The 17731-nt window shown below is 41.7% G+C and overlaps 1 protein-coding gene across 24 annotated transcripts in view; it reads left to right on the plus strand.

Moving 5' to 3' along the window:
* LOC104863465 (microtubule-actin cross-linking factor 1) overlaps nt 1-17731 on the plus strand; it is a 340469-nt gene that overhangs the window by 315167 nt on the left and 7571 nt on the right. For 15 of the 24 annotated variants that reach the window (XM_033767735.1, XM_033767743.1, XM_033767738.1 and 12 more), the window contains 7 exons: nt 654-808; nt 1456-1530; nt 2625-2642; nt 5873-5990; nt 6879-6947; nt 13829-14040; nt 14574-14684. In XM_033767735.1, coding sequence (XP_033623626.1) covers nt 654-808; nt 1456-1530; nt 2625-2642; nt 5873-5990; nt 6879-6947; nt 13829-14040; nt 14574-14684 — 758 coding nt within the window. The remainder of the gene's footprint in view (nt 1-653; nt 809-1455; nt 1531-2624; nt 2643-5872; nt 5991-6878; nt 6948-13828; nt 14041-14573; nt 14685-17731) is intronic. The other 9 variants (XM_010625873.3, XM_010625874.3, XM_010625875.3 and 6 more) reach the window with 6 other exon arrangements.

Here is a 17731-nt window from a genome sequence, read left to right on the forward strand (position 1 = left end):
CTGACGTGATCTAGTAATGGAAACATTAGTGTGGTTGGAGTGTAGTGGCCGAGGAGACAGTGGAAGCGGGGGCAGCAGCCAGTTCACACAGGGCCTTGTGGGAGAGTTCAGAGCCATCTGTTTTCAGCTTAGAAACAGTATGATCCAACTTATGTTTTAATAAATCACTCTGAGTACCATAAATACTCACACTGCCCTGTGGAAAGCAGTCTGAGAATCAATCTAAGGCAGTAATCTAAACATAGAAGAAAAAAAAACAATTTATGCTATTAATTCCAAAGGCTCACTGTTCTAAAATGCTGACTAGTCTAAACCTCTAATGGTAGTGATGTGGTAAGTAAATTCTTAATACAAGTAATATTTTATGCCTTTTGGTATATTTAAAATACTGCTTTTATTTTCTTAACAGCATATATAGTGGGTAGGGGGATCTAAGCAAATTTATCAGAACCTTAACAGTGACTAGACCCTGGTTGCTACGTTTTTGAGTGATTTTTGTCTCTATAATTTGAATCTTGAGTTTTTAAGTGAACAAATACTGTGGTTTTTTTTTTTAAAATGAAAATACAGTTTATTTTTTGTTACATATTTATATAACTGCTCAACAACTGTTGAGCTACCTTGATGTTTCAAACCATGGTTCCTTTCTGCAGAGTTCCCTACTACCAAGTTAGAGATGACCGCTGTGGCTGACATTTTTGACCGGGATGGCGATGGCTACATTGACTACTATGAATTTGTGGCTGCTCTCCATCCCAATAAGGATGCTTACCGACCAACAACTGATGCAGACAAAATTGAGGATGAGGTATGAGGAATAACTATTTTGAGTGTACTTTTTGATCATCAGTTTATACTGTCCTGAATTTGTTGGTGCAGTTACTGTTATTGTCCCTTCCACTTGCCTTGGGCGGCGGGGTGATGACTTGGAGTTTCCTTTTGGGATCAGCAGCTGATGGAGCCCCAGAGGACCTCTGGCTGCTTAGCTCTAGCTCAGTCTAGGTGGATTGCTCCATAGTCACATCTGTAGTGCTCTGAACTCTCCAGAGAACCTTTCCAGAGAATTGTTCTCATCCTGGTTCACAGGTAATATCACTTAGGATGGACTAATTTTAGACCTGAGCACCCACTCTACCTCAGAATTGAGGGGTAGGGTGTTCAAAAGTAGCACATAAAGGGTGCGATGTGCCGGGCATGGTGATTCATGCCTGTATCCCAGCACTCTGGAGGCAGGAGGATCACAGGTTTGAGTCCTGCGTACGCTAGGGATGTAGCTCTTAGTGCAGAGACTCTGAGTTCAAACCCCACTACCACAGCACTGAAGAATGAGTGAGATGTTTGTTTACTTTTTTTGTTGTTGTTTGTTTCTTTCTTTCTTTCTTTCTTTCTCCAACATGGAACTCTTCCTCTGCCATTTATACTTCTGTTGTTCTTCTTCTTCTTCACAACCAATAGGTCACAAGACAAGTGGCTCAGTGCAAGTGTGCAAAAAGATTTCAGGTGGAGCAGATTGGAGAGAATAAATACCGGGTAAGGAAAAGAAGAACCATTCCTCTGGGGTGGTTGTTTCCCCGTAATATGGCCCTTAGAAGTGAAAGCAGCCTGACACACAGCAGACTGGATGATCCCACTTTCTCACTCCTGGTGCTTGACTGCCAGAGCCCATGGACTTGAGATGTGGTCACCTTTCTGCCGTCATCTCTATAAAATGTCAGGTGTCTGTTGGGTTAACCTTATTTTGTGCCCTACGTAGTTCTGTCTGAAAAATTGCCATGCTCAGTAGACCGTAGCTTGTGCTTGACAAGATACGAGACAGGAGTTTTAGTGGGGATGAAGTTATCTATGGAGACAGTAATATCTTATCTAATGACTGATGATTCATCCCAAAGAGCTGATTATCCTGAGCTGGAGTGGCTCCCAGGCTCGGAGATGGGTGTAGGGACACCAGGGCCTCAGTGGATACTGTGCCTGCTCTGAGTTGGGCTGCAGATGAGATCTACATGCTCTAGGCAGCCAGTTTCCCTTACCTGAAATAATTGGTGTGGCTGTAACTGACAGTGAACTATAGTTGTATCTGAGCTTCTTTGAGAACCAGAGTCAGGAATATAGAAGGGATTAAAAAAAATAGGGCTACTAAAATATATTCACTAAAAAAATAAATAAAATATATTCACTAGCTTGCTAGGATTCCATCATGTCCAAGAAAAATCTTTGCAAGGAGGTTAGACTGAAACACAGGAAAGTCCAGTTTCCTGTAATGTGTCCAAATGTCCTCAGTGTATAGCGGATCCACACCAGGCTGCTCTCAGCTGAGAAGCACTGGGCATCTCTACTGGAACGTAATCCAGAGCATGTAGTTAGAGTGCCAAGTAATCCTGTGCTCGCTTGTTAGGTTTTACTTTCTTGTTTTTTCAGTTACCTATGAGAAAAATGAGCTAAGGAGCAATACAGAGTGGAAATTTATGGTTGATTAAATGTAAAATCATGTTTCTGATGCAGGAGCTCAGTAAGAATACACTCTGTGTATTTAGAAGACTGGTAACATGATATGATTTTCATTCCTTAGTGTTAATATGACAAAATGTTCTCTTTTTTCCTCCCACCCTTACTTTTACTGTCTGTAGTTCTTCCTCGGCAATCAGGTACAGTGTGCCTTGCGATGTTCTCAGTGGGTATGGTCTGTATAGCTGCCTGTTCTTTGCTATGGGGAGAGGACATAATATAAAGCATGCCTGGTCACCTCTGGTTGTCTTACCAAGTGGAGAATCTGCTAATAAGGCCCAGTATCTCAAAGCTGTCTCAACAGCTAAAGAGTTTTTTAAAACACAATAAAATTTTTTCATTTAAAATTAGATAGGGGCCAAGCATTTAGCTCAGTGGTTCCGCCACCTGCCTTGCAAGCTCAAGGGACCCGAGTTTGATCCCTGGTACCAAATAAATAGATAGATAGATAAATGAAATTAGATTGGAGGAGCCAGGCATGGTGGCACACACCTGTAATCCCAACGTTTGGAAGGCTGAGACAGGAGGATCGCTGGGAGTTCAAGGCCAGCTTAAACTACATAGTGAGACCCTGTCTCAAAAAAAATAAAGTCAGATTGGAGGGTCAGGGTTGTAGCTCAACAGTGCAGTGCCTACCTGGCAAGCACAAGGCTCTGAGTTTGATTCCTGGTTCCAAAAGAAAAAGAGTTAAAATTAGGTTAGTTAAATATGGTTATATTATGCTACACTGAGTTATAAGTAATATGTCAAGGGAGATTGAGGCTATGGTATCAAACCCATTTCTCTTGTAAAAAAGCCTAGTCTTTAAATTCTGTATTAGAAGTCAGATTAACGGCAGCACAGTTCTCATTTATATCTGCCTTTTGATAGTTAACACAAATTTTGTAATGTGCACTAAGTCAAAAAGTCCTAGGGATACTTTAGTACCATCTGTTTAAGTACAACTTCAGCAAGTGTGGTGGCCCATGCCTATAATCCTAGCGCTTGAGAGGCTGAGGCAGGAAGATTATGTGAGGTCAAGGCTAGCCTGGGCTACATAGTGAGTTCCAGGCCAGTCTGAACTACAGCATGAGATTCTGTGCTCAAACAAACAAACAAAAAAAAAATCATGAATACTTTTAGCTACTTCTACATACATTGTATTTTATAAATTAGAAGGTACCTGAGAATTGTAGTGTAGTCATAATTTACCATAGCTTAAAGTTTGCTGATTCTGGCCAGTTAGCCCAAATCTAATGGGATCAAATTAGACTTACATAAAAGATTGAATGCCTTGATTCCACTTGGTAACTCTAACCTTTCAGATCTTTTTGAGAATCTTGGGTCTTGTGTCTTCAAATGTAGAAGGCAGCTGCATGAGTAAAACCTGCCTCTGCTATGGAATTAGAAACACTAAGTTGAAGTTTTCAGGCACTGCAATGATTACTAACCATAGTAATGTTCTGGGCCAGTGGGAAATGGGATAGAAGAAAAATAAAGATGTGAACAAGTCAGATTTACTTTTGAGTAAATCACTGCAATAGAGTAGCCAGCAGGCCTGCTTTCTACTGAGCATCTATGTGCTAGGGCCCTCTGACAGGGTGCTGACACCTTCCACTGCTCCGTTGGCCAGGAGAGGTCCGATGAGTTCTAATGTTGCAGACAGAATTATGAAGTTCATTTTTTGTATGAAGCACCTGAGGCCTCAAAGATTCCATGCCACTGTCACACAGCTTGATGTCAGAGCTGTGGCTAAAATCCCAGTCCCTGTAGGAGGAGAAAATAGTGATTACTGGCTACAGGACTCTGGCTCTAAGTTCCCCATCTATCTCACAGCCCTGTTTTGTAGGTCCCCATTTTTAGGGCTGCTGTAATTACCCTACCATTTGTCACTTTGGCCTCAGTTTCCGCACCTACTCTGGCCTGTGCTTTGGGTCAGTCTTCCTTTCCCCAGGACTCAGTAGAAGCAATTTAGAATCTTTCAGGTAGAGCTTCTGTGGGAAATTAAAGAGGTAAATGGTATTAAACTGTGGGACCTTGTATTCTAAAGTTCCTTCTGTTGACTCTAGAGGACATGCAGGTGCATATCCATCTTTCTTCCCTTTTCCAGAGAAAACACCACTGTGCTTGGGTCTGGTGTAGCCTCACTGCCTCCCAAAGCCAGCTCCCTCTGACAGGTGGCACTGCCCTCATGGACCAGGACTCATCTTCCCTTGCAGCTCTAAGCCACTGTCCTATCCACCAGTCACCTTATATAACACTTTCAAGACTGAGGAGAATTGGGCAGAGATACTTGTTTTCAAAATAGCAGGGGGAGATATTTGTCTCTGTGCCTGTATAACAGTTCATGTGTGTCAGGGATGTGGAGAATTACCACCAATTTATTAATACTGAGGGGAACAGTTATGTGTCCTTCCTAGACATCCTTTCTCACTTTGAATTTTTCTACTTTTTTTGAGAGTTATATAGTTCTCCTGTATAACATTGAAAATCCTAATTAGGTGATTAAACAGTTCATTCTCCACCCTTCAGGAACATTCTCTGTGAATTAAGCAAATGTTTAATAATTTGTTCTGGAATTTCATCGTGCTTTTCTTTCATTGTCTCTTACATCCTTTGGGGAAGAGGGCAATTTACGCAGGGGAAAACTCCAAATGTTAAGATAGTGTTGGGAAGTAGTAATGTTAGGAAGGAACAAAAGGAAAAAATACAGATTGGAAAATCTGTGTTAAGGTCCAGAATGATTATTAAAGACTATTTATAATCATCTTAGGAAATTAAAATGTTTATTTATTCAACGAAGTTGTAGTATAAATACTATCTTAAGCATTTACTCAGCTGAAGAAACCTTTTCTGCTGATGCCATCACAATTAAAAGAATATTTAGGATTCACTTCTGAAAACCAGAAAATGAAATTTCCTTCTAAGCTTGCAATTATGATGCTTTGCAGGGGCTTCCTTAAGGCTTGACATAGTATTTGCTCTTCTCCATTTAACTTTTGAGCACACTGTATTCAGAAGTTGGCATTCTCTCTTTTAGGAAAATAAGCATAACAATGTGGGTGCTAATTTGGGCAGAATCTTTAAGAAAATCAAAGTGAGTGAACTTTTGCCTATCCTCCCCTCTCATACACAGGGGCAGAGGTGTGGCCATCAGAACTTAACTTTATCCCAGTGCAAAATATTTCAAGACACTGGTCTGTTGCTTGATGTTTCTGCTTTTCTTTTTGTTAACCCTTTTATAAAAATGTCAAAGTATAAAACATTTTAAAATTCTGCCATGACTATTATGTTGTCATTCCCATCTGAATACAGTCTGCCTAGGGGGAAACAAAATATAGGTCTGCTTGGGAGTGTTACTTATTAACTAAGCTTTCCCTTGACTCTGCAGTTTGGGGACTCTCAGCAGTTGCGGCTGGTCCGCATTCTGCGCAGCACAGTGATGGTCCGAGTTGGTGGAGGATGGATGGCCTTGGATGAATTTTTAGTGAAAAATGACCCCTGCCGAGGTAAGGAACCACCTTGTGTGAATCACATGGTAGGATGTTAGGTAGGCCCACCTCCTCTGATCTTTCATGCTTTAGGAAATATTGATGGTGGGTCTGTTTTTGTTTGGTTTTGTTTGGTTTTGTAAGCTGCTCAAGTGTTGATCCACTAGCACAGATTAAAACGGGGTGCCTGAAAAAAAGACTAGAGAGGTGGATGCTGTTGGGGAGAACGCAGAAATGAGAATTAAGATTTTATCGGTATGTAGCTAGGCATGGTGGTGCAAGTTTGTAATCCCCAGCACTGTGGAAGGCTGAGGCAGGAGAATCACTAGTTTGAGCCTAGTCCTGGTCAATTTAGTGAGATCCTGTTTCAAAATAAAGAGCTAGGAATGTAGCTCATTGTGAAGGTCCTGGGTTCAATCCTCAGTACCCAAAAAATGCTCCATCAGTATCACCTGAATGTTTCAGTTTGGAGTGTTTCATTAACACCAGCCTAACAGGGAGCCTGGGGCAGTCCTGTGCATTCTTCTTTCTACCTCATCCTCAGCTCCCTTTGAGTGGAATTCCTATGACTGAAACTCAGGGAGAGTTTTGGGCCCTTCCCATTCAGGAAAGTATTGGTGGACTTCCTTACACAGAAGGGAGATTAAAGGATACCTCAGAGCAGCCCAGACACTTCTAAGACACCAGTCCAAAGATGAAAGAAATCTGTGGATGTAGTATGAGCAGGCGGGGAGGAATCCCAGCTGCTAAATCCTGGTCAGATACCATCCTTTCCTCTTTCCTGTTAGCAGAGCTGCATGTGAATGTACAGGAGGCTCCCTACTGTCTGCCAGTTTGTTTTTCTTGATGAGTTTCTGCATTTGCTGTTCTGTCTTTGTTTCTTTGTTTATATATTTTTTATTCTAGTTCACCATCCTGGGAGTAAAATAAAGCGCTCTGATTCCAGCTCTTCGATTTCCAGTCAGTCTCCCATAGGTTGGCTTTTGTGCTTTGACTGTCTTACCCATGTTCTAGTCCATTGAGAATGGCTTAAAAAAAAGAGAGAGAGAGAGAATGGCTTTGCTTCCTAAACTGTAACACCCTTGGCTCTGTGACATCTGCTGCCTTGGTGAATGCGTGAAATAGCAAAACTGTTATTTTGCCAACTAGGCTACATTGACAAGGCATGAAATACTCCTACTGAGACAGTATCTAAAGAATTTGTTCTGAGTTTCTGCTTAACAAATGTTTCTATAGCTCTTTACCACACACTACTATAAGCATTTTATAAGTAATAAACACATTTTTTTTCTTATAACCACCCTGATGTATAGACGCTCTTCATTCTAGAAAATCTAGCCTGACCCAGATTAGAGCGGGTATTCTTGACCACTCTCTCTTGGAGATTCATATACCCACTTATTGTGTGTATACTGGTGGTCCAGCCCGCATAAATTATTAAGGCTTATTCCTAAGCTGAGTAGAAATAAATGTTTACAATTATGTAGCGTCTTTGAAAGTGGTTTATAATCATATTCCAAAGCACTTAAGACAGAGCTAAAAGGTACTATTCTGACATGAATTCAGATGTGCCTATAAATTGTTCTTGGTATTTTAACTCATTCTGCATTTACTCTAGTAAACCAGAGGAAAAAGTAAGTAATGATAATTTCCACCAGAAGGGTTTTTTTTTTAATAAAAGGTTTAGAGATACATTTTCTGACAAAAACTTAAAAACCGTTTCACCAACTTTAGAACTTATTTATATCATAAACCAACGTTTTTTATTTTTAAATCTTCATAATTTTAAACTTTAACTCAGTAAAACAACAAATTATTCCTTTACAGATCTATTAATAAGGTCTTGGTTTTCCTGTCATGTATGAATGGACTAAACAAAAGAGATACTGCATGTAGCATTTTGGAGTCCTTGGGTGCCTGTTTATTTCCTGCCTGCTCTATTCACAGCATTATGCTACTGGCCAAGGGGAATACTGCTTGCCTTATCCTAATCTTACTGTCTAGAATTGGAACCCCAAGGAAATTTGGGAGGGTCAGAGAGTAGCTATTTTCTGTAGACCATAGTAACCTTTTCAGCATTCCTTAGAGGAAACAAGGTGTAAGCCATCCTGCCTCTCTCCAGGAGCACCTACCTTTGTGGAACCTGGTGATCACGGCAACCCAGTTACTGCGGAGGGAAAAACTCCCTGGAGTTTAGATGTCAGAACTCTACCAGTGATGGATAGACAAGTTACTTCTAGTCAAATAAAAAATAGTGCTAGGAAGTGAACACCTAAGGACTGTAGTGAATGTCAGTGAGTTGTAAATATCAAAAAGAGGTTACTTGAAGCTATCTGTGATTCTCTAGGATTAAGGTGGCTTCTAGAAGCATTGTGGTGAATTTTACTTATAGATAAATAGAGATACAGTTTTGGGGCTTTTTTTGTGGGGGGTTTTATTTTTTTGTTTGTTTTTGTTTTGTTTTGGATTTTTTTTGACACAGAGTCTCACTATAGAGATCAGGCTGGCCTTGAAGTCACTATGTGGCTCTGGCTGGCCTCAAACTTGCCTGGCAATTTTATATTATCCATTTTGCATTTACTTGGACCTCTGGACTATATATACAAAATTTATGACAAGGCCAGTTGTGGTGGTGCATGCCTCTAATCCTAGCATTCAGAAGGCTGAGATAGGACTGCCATGAGTTTGAGGCCACCCTGAATTACAGGCCAACCCCTTGCCTCAAAAAAACCTAAAAGACAATGGAAACAAAGCTTTTGTACATAAGGGAGGGAGGTGAATGGAGGAAAAAAAACCAAGATACATTATATATTGGTACAAATTCCCTATGATGAATGTTATCGTTATATATATCTATTAGTGCTTTTTTTTTTTTTTTTTTTTTTTTTTTTTTTAATATTTTTTTTTGTTTTTTTTTTTTTTTTTTTTTTTTTTTTCTTACCAGGGATCGAACTTGGGTCCTTGTGCTTGTGAAGCAGGTGCCGGAACCACTGAGCTAAATCCCTGGCATCATTATGTGTATCTAAAATGTACCAATAAATGTTTCCTTAAAAAAGAAAGACAAATTATGATAAGGATCTTAATACCAATGTGCAACAAATCATATTAGTATCATTTGTTTCCTGCTTCTACGTAGCTGCTGAAAGGAAGAACTTAATCCATATGTTGCTTTATCCAAATGTAAAAAGTAAAAATATTCTACTAGGTACATTTGCCAGTTGTATAACTTCTGGTACTGCCACAGTCAGTTTAGTTTCTGAATTCATCTGTGACAGAGGAAATCATGAGTAGAAATAAAAAGTGCTCCTGCCTTAAAAAGTGGATATTCCTAGACCTAGAATACCATATGTGTTTTCAGCATTAGACATATTATCTCCTCCAAATAAGTGAAGATCAAGAAATTTTCACTTATGGAGATATAAAAGACACAATTTGGCTTAAAACTGTTTTTGTGTTTTGTTTTGTTAATTTTGCTAAAGTACACATAAAACTTGCCAGCTGTTAATCCCAGCACTGGGAAGACTAAGGCAGAAGTATTGCTACAAGTTCAAGACCAGCCTGAAATGGCATAGCAAGGCCCTGTCTCAAAAACAGTTGGCGATTTTTTAAAATGTATTGTTAAGTACATTCACACTGTACCGCACAACTGCAGTACTATTTTCATTTTATAAAACCAAAATTCCAAGGCTGAGGATTTAGCTCAATGGTGCCATGCGTACCCCACAAGCACGTGGTCCTGAGTTCAGTCCCCAGTACCAGGGAGAGGAAAGGAAAAAAGCATTTGAAGCAAAATTCCATACTCATTAATTAATAACCTAAAAATTAATATTTACTAACAGACCTATTGAATCTCCTGTCAAGTGGCCATTAGAAAATGGCCTCTTTGGTGGTTGGAGAGTTGAAGTTGAGATAGTAGCCTTCCAGGTCTGCTCCTGCAGGTTCAGTGACAGGTAGTCCCCCAGGAAAAAGACTTGTGAGGGAAAACTCCTATCAGAATATTTAAACATGAGAGTCAGGGGTCACCTCATTGGTAAAACACTTGCCTAGCATGCAAAAGGCCCAGGGTTTGATCCCCTGCACTAAATGATAATAATAATAACAACAATAACAAAGTGGACACCAGGCCACCGAGCACGGGACACTTGATCCCACGGTGCCTGCTCGGTCCCCAGGAGGCAGCCCTCAGGAAAACAAGACTTGTTCAGATGCATTTGGAGGATGCCAAGTTAAAGCTAAGTGTGTTGCTTCTAGCGCAGGGCTTCTCAGAACAGACAGTGCCAGCTGCTTTCGGGCTCTGCCAAGGGGATGATGCAGAGACCAGCGTTTACCAAAGCCCTCTCCTAGGAAACTTCAGGAAGCTCCGTCTGGGAGATTCTGCTCAGTGCAGTGAATCGGCTCCACACACACAGCTTCTTATTTAGAAATTCACCCTGGGGGTTGAGCGTGGAGAGTTCACGATGGGGAACAAGACGACAGGCTGGAAGCAGCTGCTGTCACCCAGCTGGAGGGGGGTGGAGGTGACGCTTCATGAGCCACACAACCACAGGGAGTGAGGAAGACCCTAAAATGTCAGGGGATGAGCTTCCACCAGGTACAAAGTCCAAGAGGGAGAATAGGACTGCAGAGAATGGCAGCAGAATGAAAGAACAGGCTGGGAGGCAGGAGAATCAAGAGAGCAGGTGTTCTGAAAGCCAAGGTAGAGGAGTATTCTAAAAAGGAAGAGCAGTTAGCAGTTCCCCACATACATGAGATATAAGAGCAGAGAGATGCTTTTACCTATCAGATTTTCAGACTTATGTGTATGTCTGGTACTAGGGATGGAACCCAGGGCCTCACACATGCAAACTGTCAGACTTTTACCAGTACACCCCCTTAATAATACAAAGCACTGACCAAGGTGGGGTTAATTGAAGGTACTATATTTAACGTTTTGGAGAGCACCTAGCATTTGTCAGCCTCGATATATAATATGATACGTGTAAGTTGACATGTTTTTTACCTTGAATGTGCATCCTTTTTTCCGAGCAGATCTGCTTGTAGACATTTACCTTAAGGAAATACCATGCTAAGTGCAAGGATGTCCTGTAAGTTATGAGAGCAGTGAAAATATTTTAATAATTATAAACAAATTAAGAATGCAATACTGCTGGGTATGGTGGCACACACCTGTAATCCCAACACTCAGGAGGCTGAAGCAAGAGGATCAGCCCAAGTTTGAGGTGAGCCTCAGCATCGTAATGGGTGTGCAAGGCCTGAACTGTATAGCAAGACCCTGTCTCAAAAAAAATAAAGAAAGAATGCAACATTGGACTGGTTAAATAAATTGATACCCATATGGTGAAATTATACTTCGCAGCTAGTTGAAATTTCACAAGATATATAGAGACTGAGGTGACATTCCTGACATTTTTGTAATGAAAATACATACACCATGTGCTAAGGAATAGGTGCACACCAACGTTTTGAAGATGATATCCTCTGGACTTTAAACTTCAGCAGCTCTTGTTCTGTTTGTACTTTCCTATACATTGAAAACATCCTATGCTCTAAAAATGCCTGCATTTTAGTTCTCAGTGCCCTTTGGCGGCAGTTTCCCCGAGTCGTGGGGACGGAGGTGAGCGGGGACAGCTTAGGGTGACCTCATCCTGTGGGTGCCTCCGTTCTGTTGTGTGGGAGGAAGGGTGCTGGTGATAGTCAAGTGCAACATCGTACAAGATGACATTTGTAAAACTGTGCAGCGCACAGAGGACATATTGTTACAGTTATTACAGATAGTCCTCTCTGCTTTTCCTTGCTGTTAACTGTTTTTAGACAGAGTCTCACTGTGTTGCCTGAGGTGGTTTCATGCTCTTGCGTTCAAGCAGTTCTCCTGCCTCACCCTTTCAAAAACATTCAAAATATCATTGTCACACCTAAGTTGTCATTTCAGAGTCTTCCTCTTGTGTCCTCTGTTGTTTCATTTTCTGGCAGTCTGCTCAGGAATGAACTATCACACGTTTACTAGAGATTTGGGTTGCACACTTGAAGTTTGCTATGGCTTGGAACCACAGACGGCTCTTTTGGGATATCCGGATCCTCGGTTGAGTACATGATTCCCCTCCATTGGTGCTCTTCACTGCTTTTTGCACATTCACCACTGCTAGGGACTTGAGAAGATGAGTAAGTGCAGGTTACACTTCCACAGTACCTAGTGACAGGCTACCTACTGAAGTCTCAAGTGCTAAAGGAAACTGTTTGAGAATGACTGTCTGCTAAGGAGTGTAAATACAGAGCAAAGAAGTGTGGAAAGCAGATGAGTAGACACCTCATAGCCAAGAAATGGACCTTGAAGGGCATGTTCTGTTGCCACCTGAGGAGGAAAGAAACGTGATGGAAGGACACAGTCGAGTGCTTCAGGGACCATGAAGTCATAGACCAACCAGGCAGGCTGACCCTTTAGAGACCCACTGGCCTGATCACCTCCAGTGACCCTGGAAACCAGGGCCCAGAACAGGAAGGAACCTGCCCTCTGACTGGGAGGTTTTGGATCTTCTCAACGCTTTTAACATATTCTTGATGGGGTCATAATTTGTATGTCTTGATGTTGAGTGGCTCTGAACCACCGGACGTATATACATGACTGCCCCATAAGATGGCTGGGACCCTCCCTTTGGGTGGTACAGGCCACCTGATGGGACAGTCATTCATGTACCACTGTGGTTCAAACCAGCAGAACTTGTTAACCTGATGTTTGATATGTCAGCATGTAATACATTGAGACCTTACCGTGGCTTCTTTTTCCCAGGGTTCCCCAGCAGTCCCATGTTTAGCTATGTCCAATTCTACTGCATTCCCAGAGTGAAAAGTCTAGGATGGATCAGATGGTAAAAGTTACTGTAGGATTCTGCCTTTCAGTGAGAAATAATTGAAGAGCATATTCTAGAAGGCTTTTTTTTTTTTTAATTAGTGGTGTCAGGCTGGGGATTTAGCTAAGTGGTGCTGCTGCCTCCCTGCCAAGCACAAGGTCCTGAGTTCAATCCCCAGTGCCCCCCCAAATTAATAGTGTCTTTCTCATTTAATATTTGCAGTGGCCATACTTGAAATCTTTTGACTGAATCCACATTTTGATTTCTGGTCTTACAGCTCCAGCAAGGCATGAGTGAGCACCTATGGACATTCATCCTGGTTCCAGGTCTTCCACCTGGATGTTCCTTTCCTACTTGCATTTGCCTCTCAAGCTTTTTACTGCTTTCGGTTTTTGACTTAACAGTTTCTCACTGGCATATTTTATGCATGGTCTTGATCTCTTTCTCTCTCTCCCCACATGTTTACTTCTTAATGATTCTGTTCTCATTATTTTACTACCCTTTACTGAGTTCTTGGAGCCCTTTCTTTAGGATTGCTATTGGCTGAATTCAAACAGAAGAGTCTAGACAATGTTGATTTGACTAATGTGTTTTTCTCCACTATTTCATTACCAATATCCTGCAAAAAGTACACATGTCCATGAGAGAGAAAAGGGGGTTTTGATTGATGTCAGAGGCTTGTGGACTGTTGCATCTGCTTCACCTTGAGCAGTTACACTATGCTTACCCCAGGGGACAGTGGCAGAGCAAGACCATGACCACGGAACAGGATGGTACTTTGTACACAAAGACTTATTACAGTAAGCCAAGGTCTTCCTAGTCAGTATGTCTGCTGTGGATTAGAATCATGGCAATGCTGTTAAGTCATGAATTTATTTTTGAAGAACACACAGATGATACAAAGCCTATTATTTAGATAACTGTTATCTGGGGTCAAGCAGCTATATGACCATCAAAGATATATTTTTAAGATTAGCTGACTTTATATGTGTGTATTTATTCCCATTTTAGCACGAGGTAGAACCAACATCGAGCTTAGAGAGAAGTTCATCCTACCAGAGGGAGCATCCCAGGGAATGACCCCTTTCCGATCACGGGGTCGAAGATCCAAACCGTCTTCCCGGGCAGCTTCTCCCACCCGCTCCAGCTCAAGTGCTAGTCAAAGTAACCACAGCTGTACATCCATGCCCTCTTCACCAGCCACCCCAGCCAGTGGGACGAAGGTATGTGCTGACGCCCCTTGTGGCCTCCTTCCCTGCTGCCATCTCAGCATGGTAGCCTCTGAAAGTCTAGGGAGAAGAGAAGCCATACAAACATACTGTACAGACATGCTCCATCTCCTGGACCAGAATACCCAAGCCCTAGCAGTACACAGACGCACACATAGCCTAAGATGATTACAAAGAACATTTATTAAAGTATGCATTCAGGCTGGTTACATCGGAAACACTTCTTTCTTTCATTCCCAGTTTGAGTGTGAGCTCATCCAGTCACTAATTTTGAAAATCCAGGCACTATCTGTGCAGCTGTAGCTAACTTTGGAGAAAAATTTGCTATTATAGTGGGCTATAAAAGAAGAATATTGTTGTCTTTCTGCCTGGTCCCTCTTATCCCATTAGACTGATGTGCATTTTATTATGTTTTCTGTTTCTTTAACATTTAGTGTCTTCTATTTATTTTTTCTCTTCCCAATTTGCTCCCTTTCTGTTCCACTTTAAATTGTTCCCGTCCTTCCCTTTGGATTTCTGTTTCACAGACTTCACTTCAGTTCTCTCGCTGTTATGACAAACCTTGGTTGGTAAACAGTAAAGCGGGCACCCCTGTCAGGGACAGCCATTGTCCTGACCTCCGGCTGCCCAGCCCCGAGGTAGAGTATGGCTTTGCTGAGTGGGGACACATTCAGGATGAGATCCTCACTCACGCCAAGATCCTGCCCTGCTTTTCTCCCTGACATGAGCCTATCTGTCTTCTGTCTTTGGTGCTTGCTGGCACAGCTGATTCGCCAGTCTAGTGTTTTCAGGGGTTTCTAACTCGGAGTCACTGAAATTGGAGATAAATAAGAGAGGCCTAAAACTTTTAACAACTTTATAACAATCTTTAGCATTTCATTTATTCAGGATGGTAAATAATGATTATTCCTGATGACTTATTGATATTGTTTATAATCAAGCCTCTTGGAGTCTCCAAATGTCAGATACCCAGATGAGTTATGAACACTTGAAATTCAACTATGGCGTATGTTCGCCAATGTTGTATATCTTTGCTTAGAACAAGAGTGGTTGGTGCCACCTACCCTGAGACACCTCTCCAGGGCGGCTGGTACTGCTACACTGGTCCATAGCGTGGGTGCTCTCTAATTCAGCCAAGCGCAATATCAGTTTCCACTGCTGAGGCTCGGATTTTATCTTCCTAATTCTTTTGCCTAGGCATGTGGGTTTCTGTCACCTTCATCTGAATACCCATGCCAGCAAGTGAGTATTTTAAGTGGAGCCATTAAAATGCCTAAACACTTGGAAAACAGTGTTCAGAAGTAAAACATGGACCAACAGCTTGCCTGATAGCAGTATAATTTGCATTCTGCCTCCTATGGGGAAGCATTGGGTTCTTGCGCCTCAAAACACGGAACTTTTATCAAGCAAAGTTTCAGCCTGAGAAACTGGGGAGGCACAAGAAACCAGTGGCTGTGAATGAACTGCTGCTTTGGGATCCATCCCACTCCCAGCTAAAACTCCAGTTCAGAAAATCTACCTGGTTTAGAACATGATCTGGGGACCCACTGCTGCTAAAATCTTAAGACTCAAGATGCTGATTTTGCGTTTCTTCTTCCATAATGGCTCCAGTTTCATGAAAATCTCAAGACTTCTAAAATTTTAAATGTTTAATTTCTGAAGTATAAATCCTCATACAGTTCTGATAGATGGCCTTATTTTGTCTTAAGTTGTAATGTTTTGTTTCATTTTGAGATTTCATCTTTCTTTACTCGTTGGCATCCTGTAGCCAGGCGATGATGTCCTGACTGGACGCCCAGCCCAGGGTCTCTGGGCTGTGGATTCCCAGCAGCAGTGCTCAGGAAGGATAGCTTCTGAAACGGGCTCCTCCTGTGGGCCAGGAGAGCTCATGCTTGAGTGTTAATTACTTCCTGTCGCTTTTGCATTTTCGTTATAAATTAAAGAAATGCAGCACACACAATGAGATGGGCTACTATACTCTTCTATCTGTATAAACATCTTAAAGGTCCTGGAAAACTATACACAGCTGATTTCATAATGTAGCATGAATGATATTTAAAACAAACCTTCAGTTATTCTTTCTTCTCCAAATTAAGTATGCTTAAATATCCTTTGGGGAGGTGGTAATGGGGATCACACTCAGGACTTTGCACTTGCAAGGCAGGTGTATTGCTACCGAGCTAAATTCCTAGCTCTTAAATATCTTTTTTTGAAAAATCATAGGAGATGTCGCTCCTACTGACAGCGGTAATAATATAAAATTCTTCCAGATTTGGAAATGCCTCTACAAATCATTTATTCATTCAATAAGGTTTTACTGAGCCCCGCTAATACGCTAAATAGTTTTAGGTGCTAAAGATATACAAGAGCATAAAACAAAGTCCTTTCTTTTATAAGTGGGCACTGTAATGCAAGAGAAAGTGGCAGTGAGCAAGTATGTCATACATAAGGCAGGGATAAATACTATGCAAAAAAACAGCAGGGAGTCAGGCAGGCAGATCATAAGCTTGAGCCCAGCCTGGGCAACTGAAGGACCTAGCAAGATCCCATCTCAAAATGTGAAAAAGAGCTTGCAGTGCAGCTCAGTGTAAAGACCCTGGGTTCAACCCCAATACCGGGATTGGGGGTGTTTAAAAAGGCAGAGGAAAAGGTTAGAAAGGGACAAGCTGTATGGAGTAGTGAGGCAGAACCTCTGAAAAGGTCATCCTTTCAGAAAGCAGGGCCACTGAAGGAAATGAGGGAGAGAGCCACCCATGTTGGAGGGTAAGGGGTACAGTAAGAGTCCAGACAGAGTGAACAGCAAGGGGACAAGACCAGAGACTTCCCTGGGCCTTTGGACAAACATCAAGGAGGCCATCGTGCCTGGGGTAGGCTAAATAACAAGGACTATAGAAGTGAGTGGGAGAGGCCAGATTCCTGAGGGAGAAGCAGAGAGAGGCAGGTTCATTGAGACTGCTGTAGTTCCTGGGCTCAAATGCAAACCCAGGTCTGCCCACTGCATATGCAGGGGCGTGTTCTTTCCACCACAGTCCTACTGCCAGTGCCCCTCATCTATTTGATCTACAGTCAAGTAATTCTATCTGCATTTTACCATTGCTGGAGGAAATAGACTAACAAGAAGCCTTGACTAAAGTTATCGTACCTACTTAATGACAAAAGTTGGAGTAATATCTCTATCAGTTTTTTGTTTTTTTTTGTTTTTTTTTTTTTTTTTAAAAAATTTGAGACAGGGTCTCATTGTGTAGTTGAGACTGACCTGGAACTTACTATGTAGCCCAGGCTGGTCTCGAACTCACAGCAATCTTCCTGCCTCAGCCTCCCAAGTGCTGGGATTACAGGCGTGCACCACCACGCCCGGCAGTATTTCAAATTTCTACCCCCAGAAAATTGATGCATAGGACTATTTTAATCTTTTTCTTTATTCATTTACCATGTTTCATTATAATTATACTAATTTTACTATCTGGAGATTTTTTTTTCCATTTCTAGTAGAAATTTGTCAGTAAGATAAAAGGTATTAAAAGACATTTTGAAATGTTAAATCAGAATTTAACATCTTTATTTTGAGAATCATCAAAATCCATGGTCAGGGATTCAGCGCAGCGTTGCCACACCTGTCTTGTAAGCACAAGGTCCTGAGCTTGATCCCCAGTACCACAGGGGTGGAGGATGGGGGGTGGGGGTG

The sequence above is a fragment of the Fukomys damarensis genome, unplaced genomic scaffold, assembly GCF_012274545.1.
Source record: "Fukomys damarensis isolate Sample0158 unplaced genomic scaffold, DMR_v1.0_HiC HiC_scaffold_23, whole genome shotgun sequence".
Classification (NCBI taxonomy): domain Eukaryota; kingdom Metazoa; phylum Chordata; class Mammalia; order Rodentia; family Bathyergidae; genus Fukomys; species Fukomys damarensis.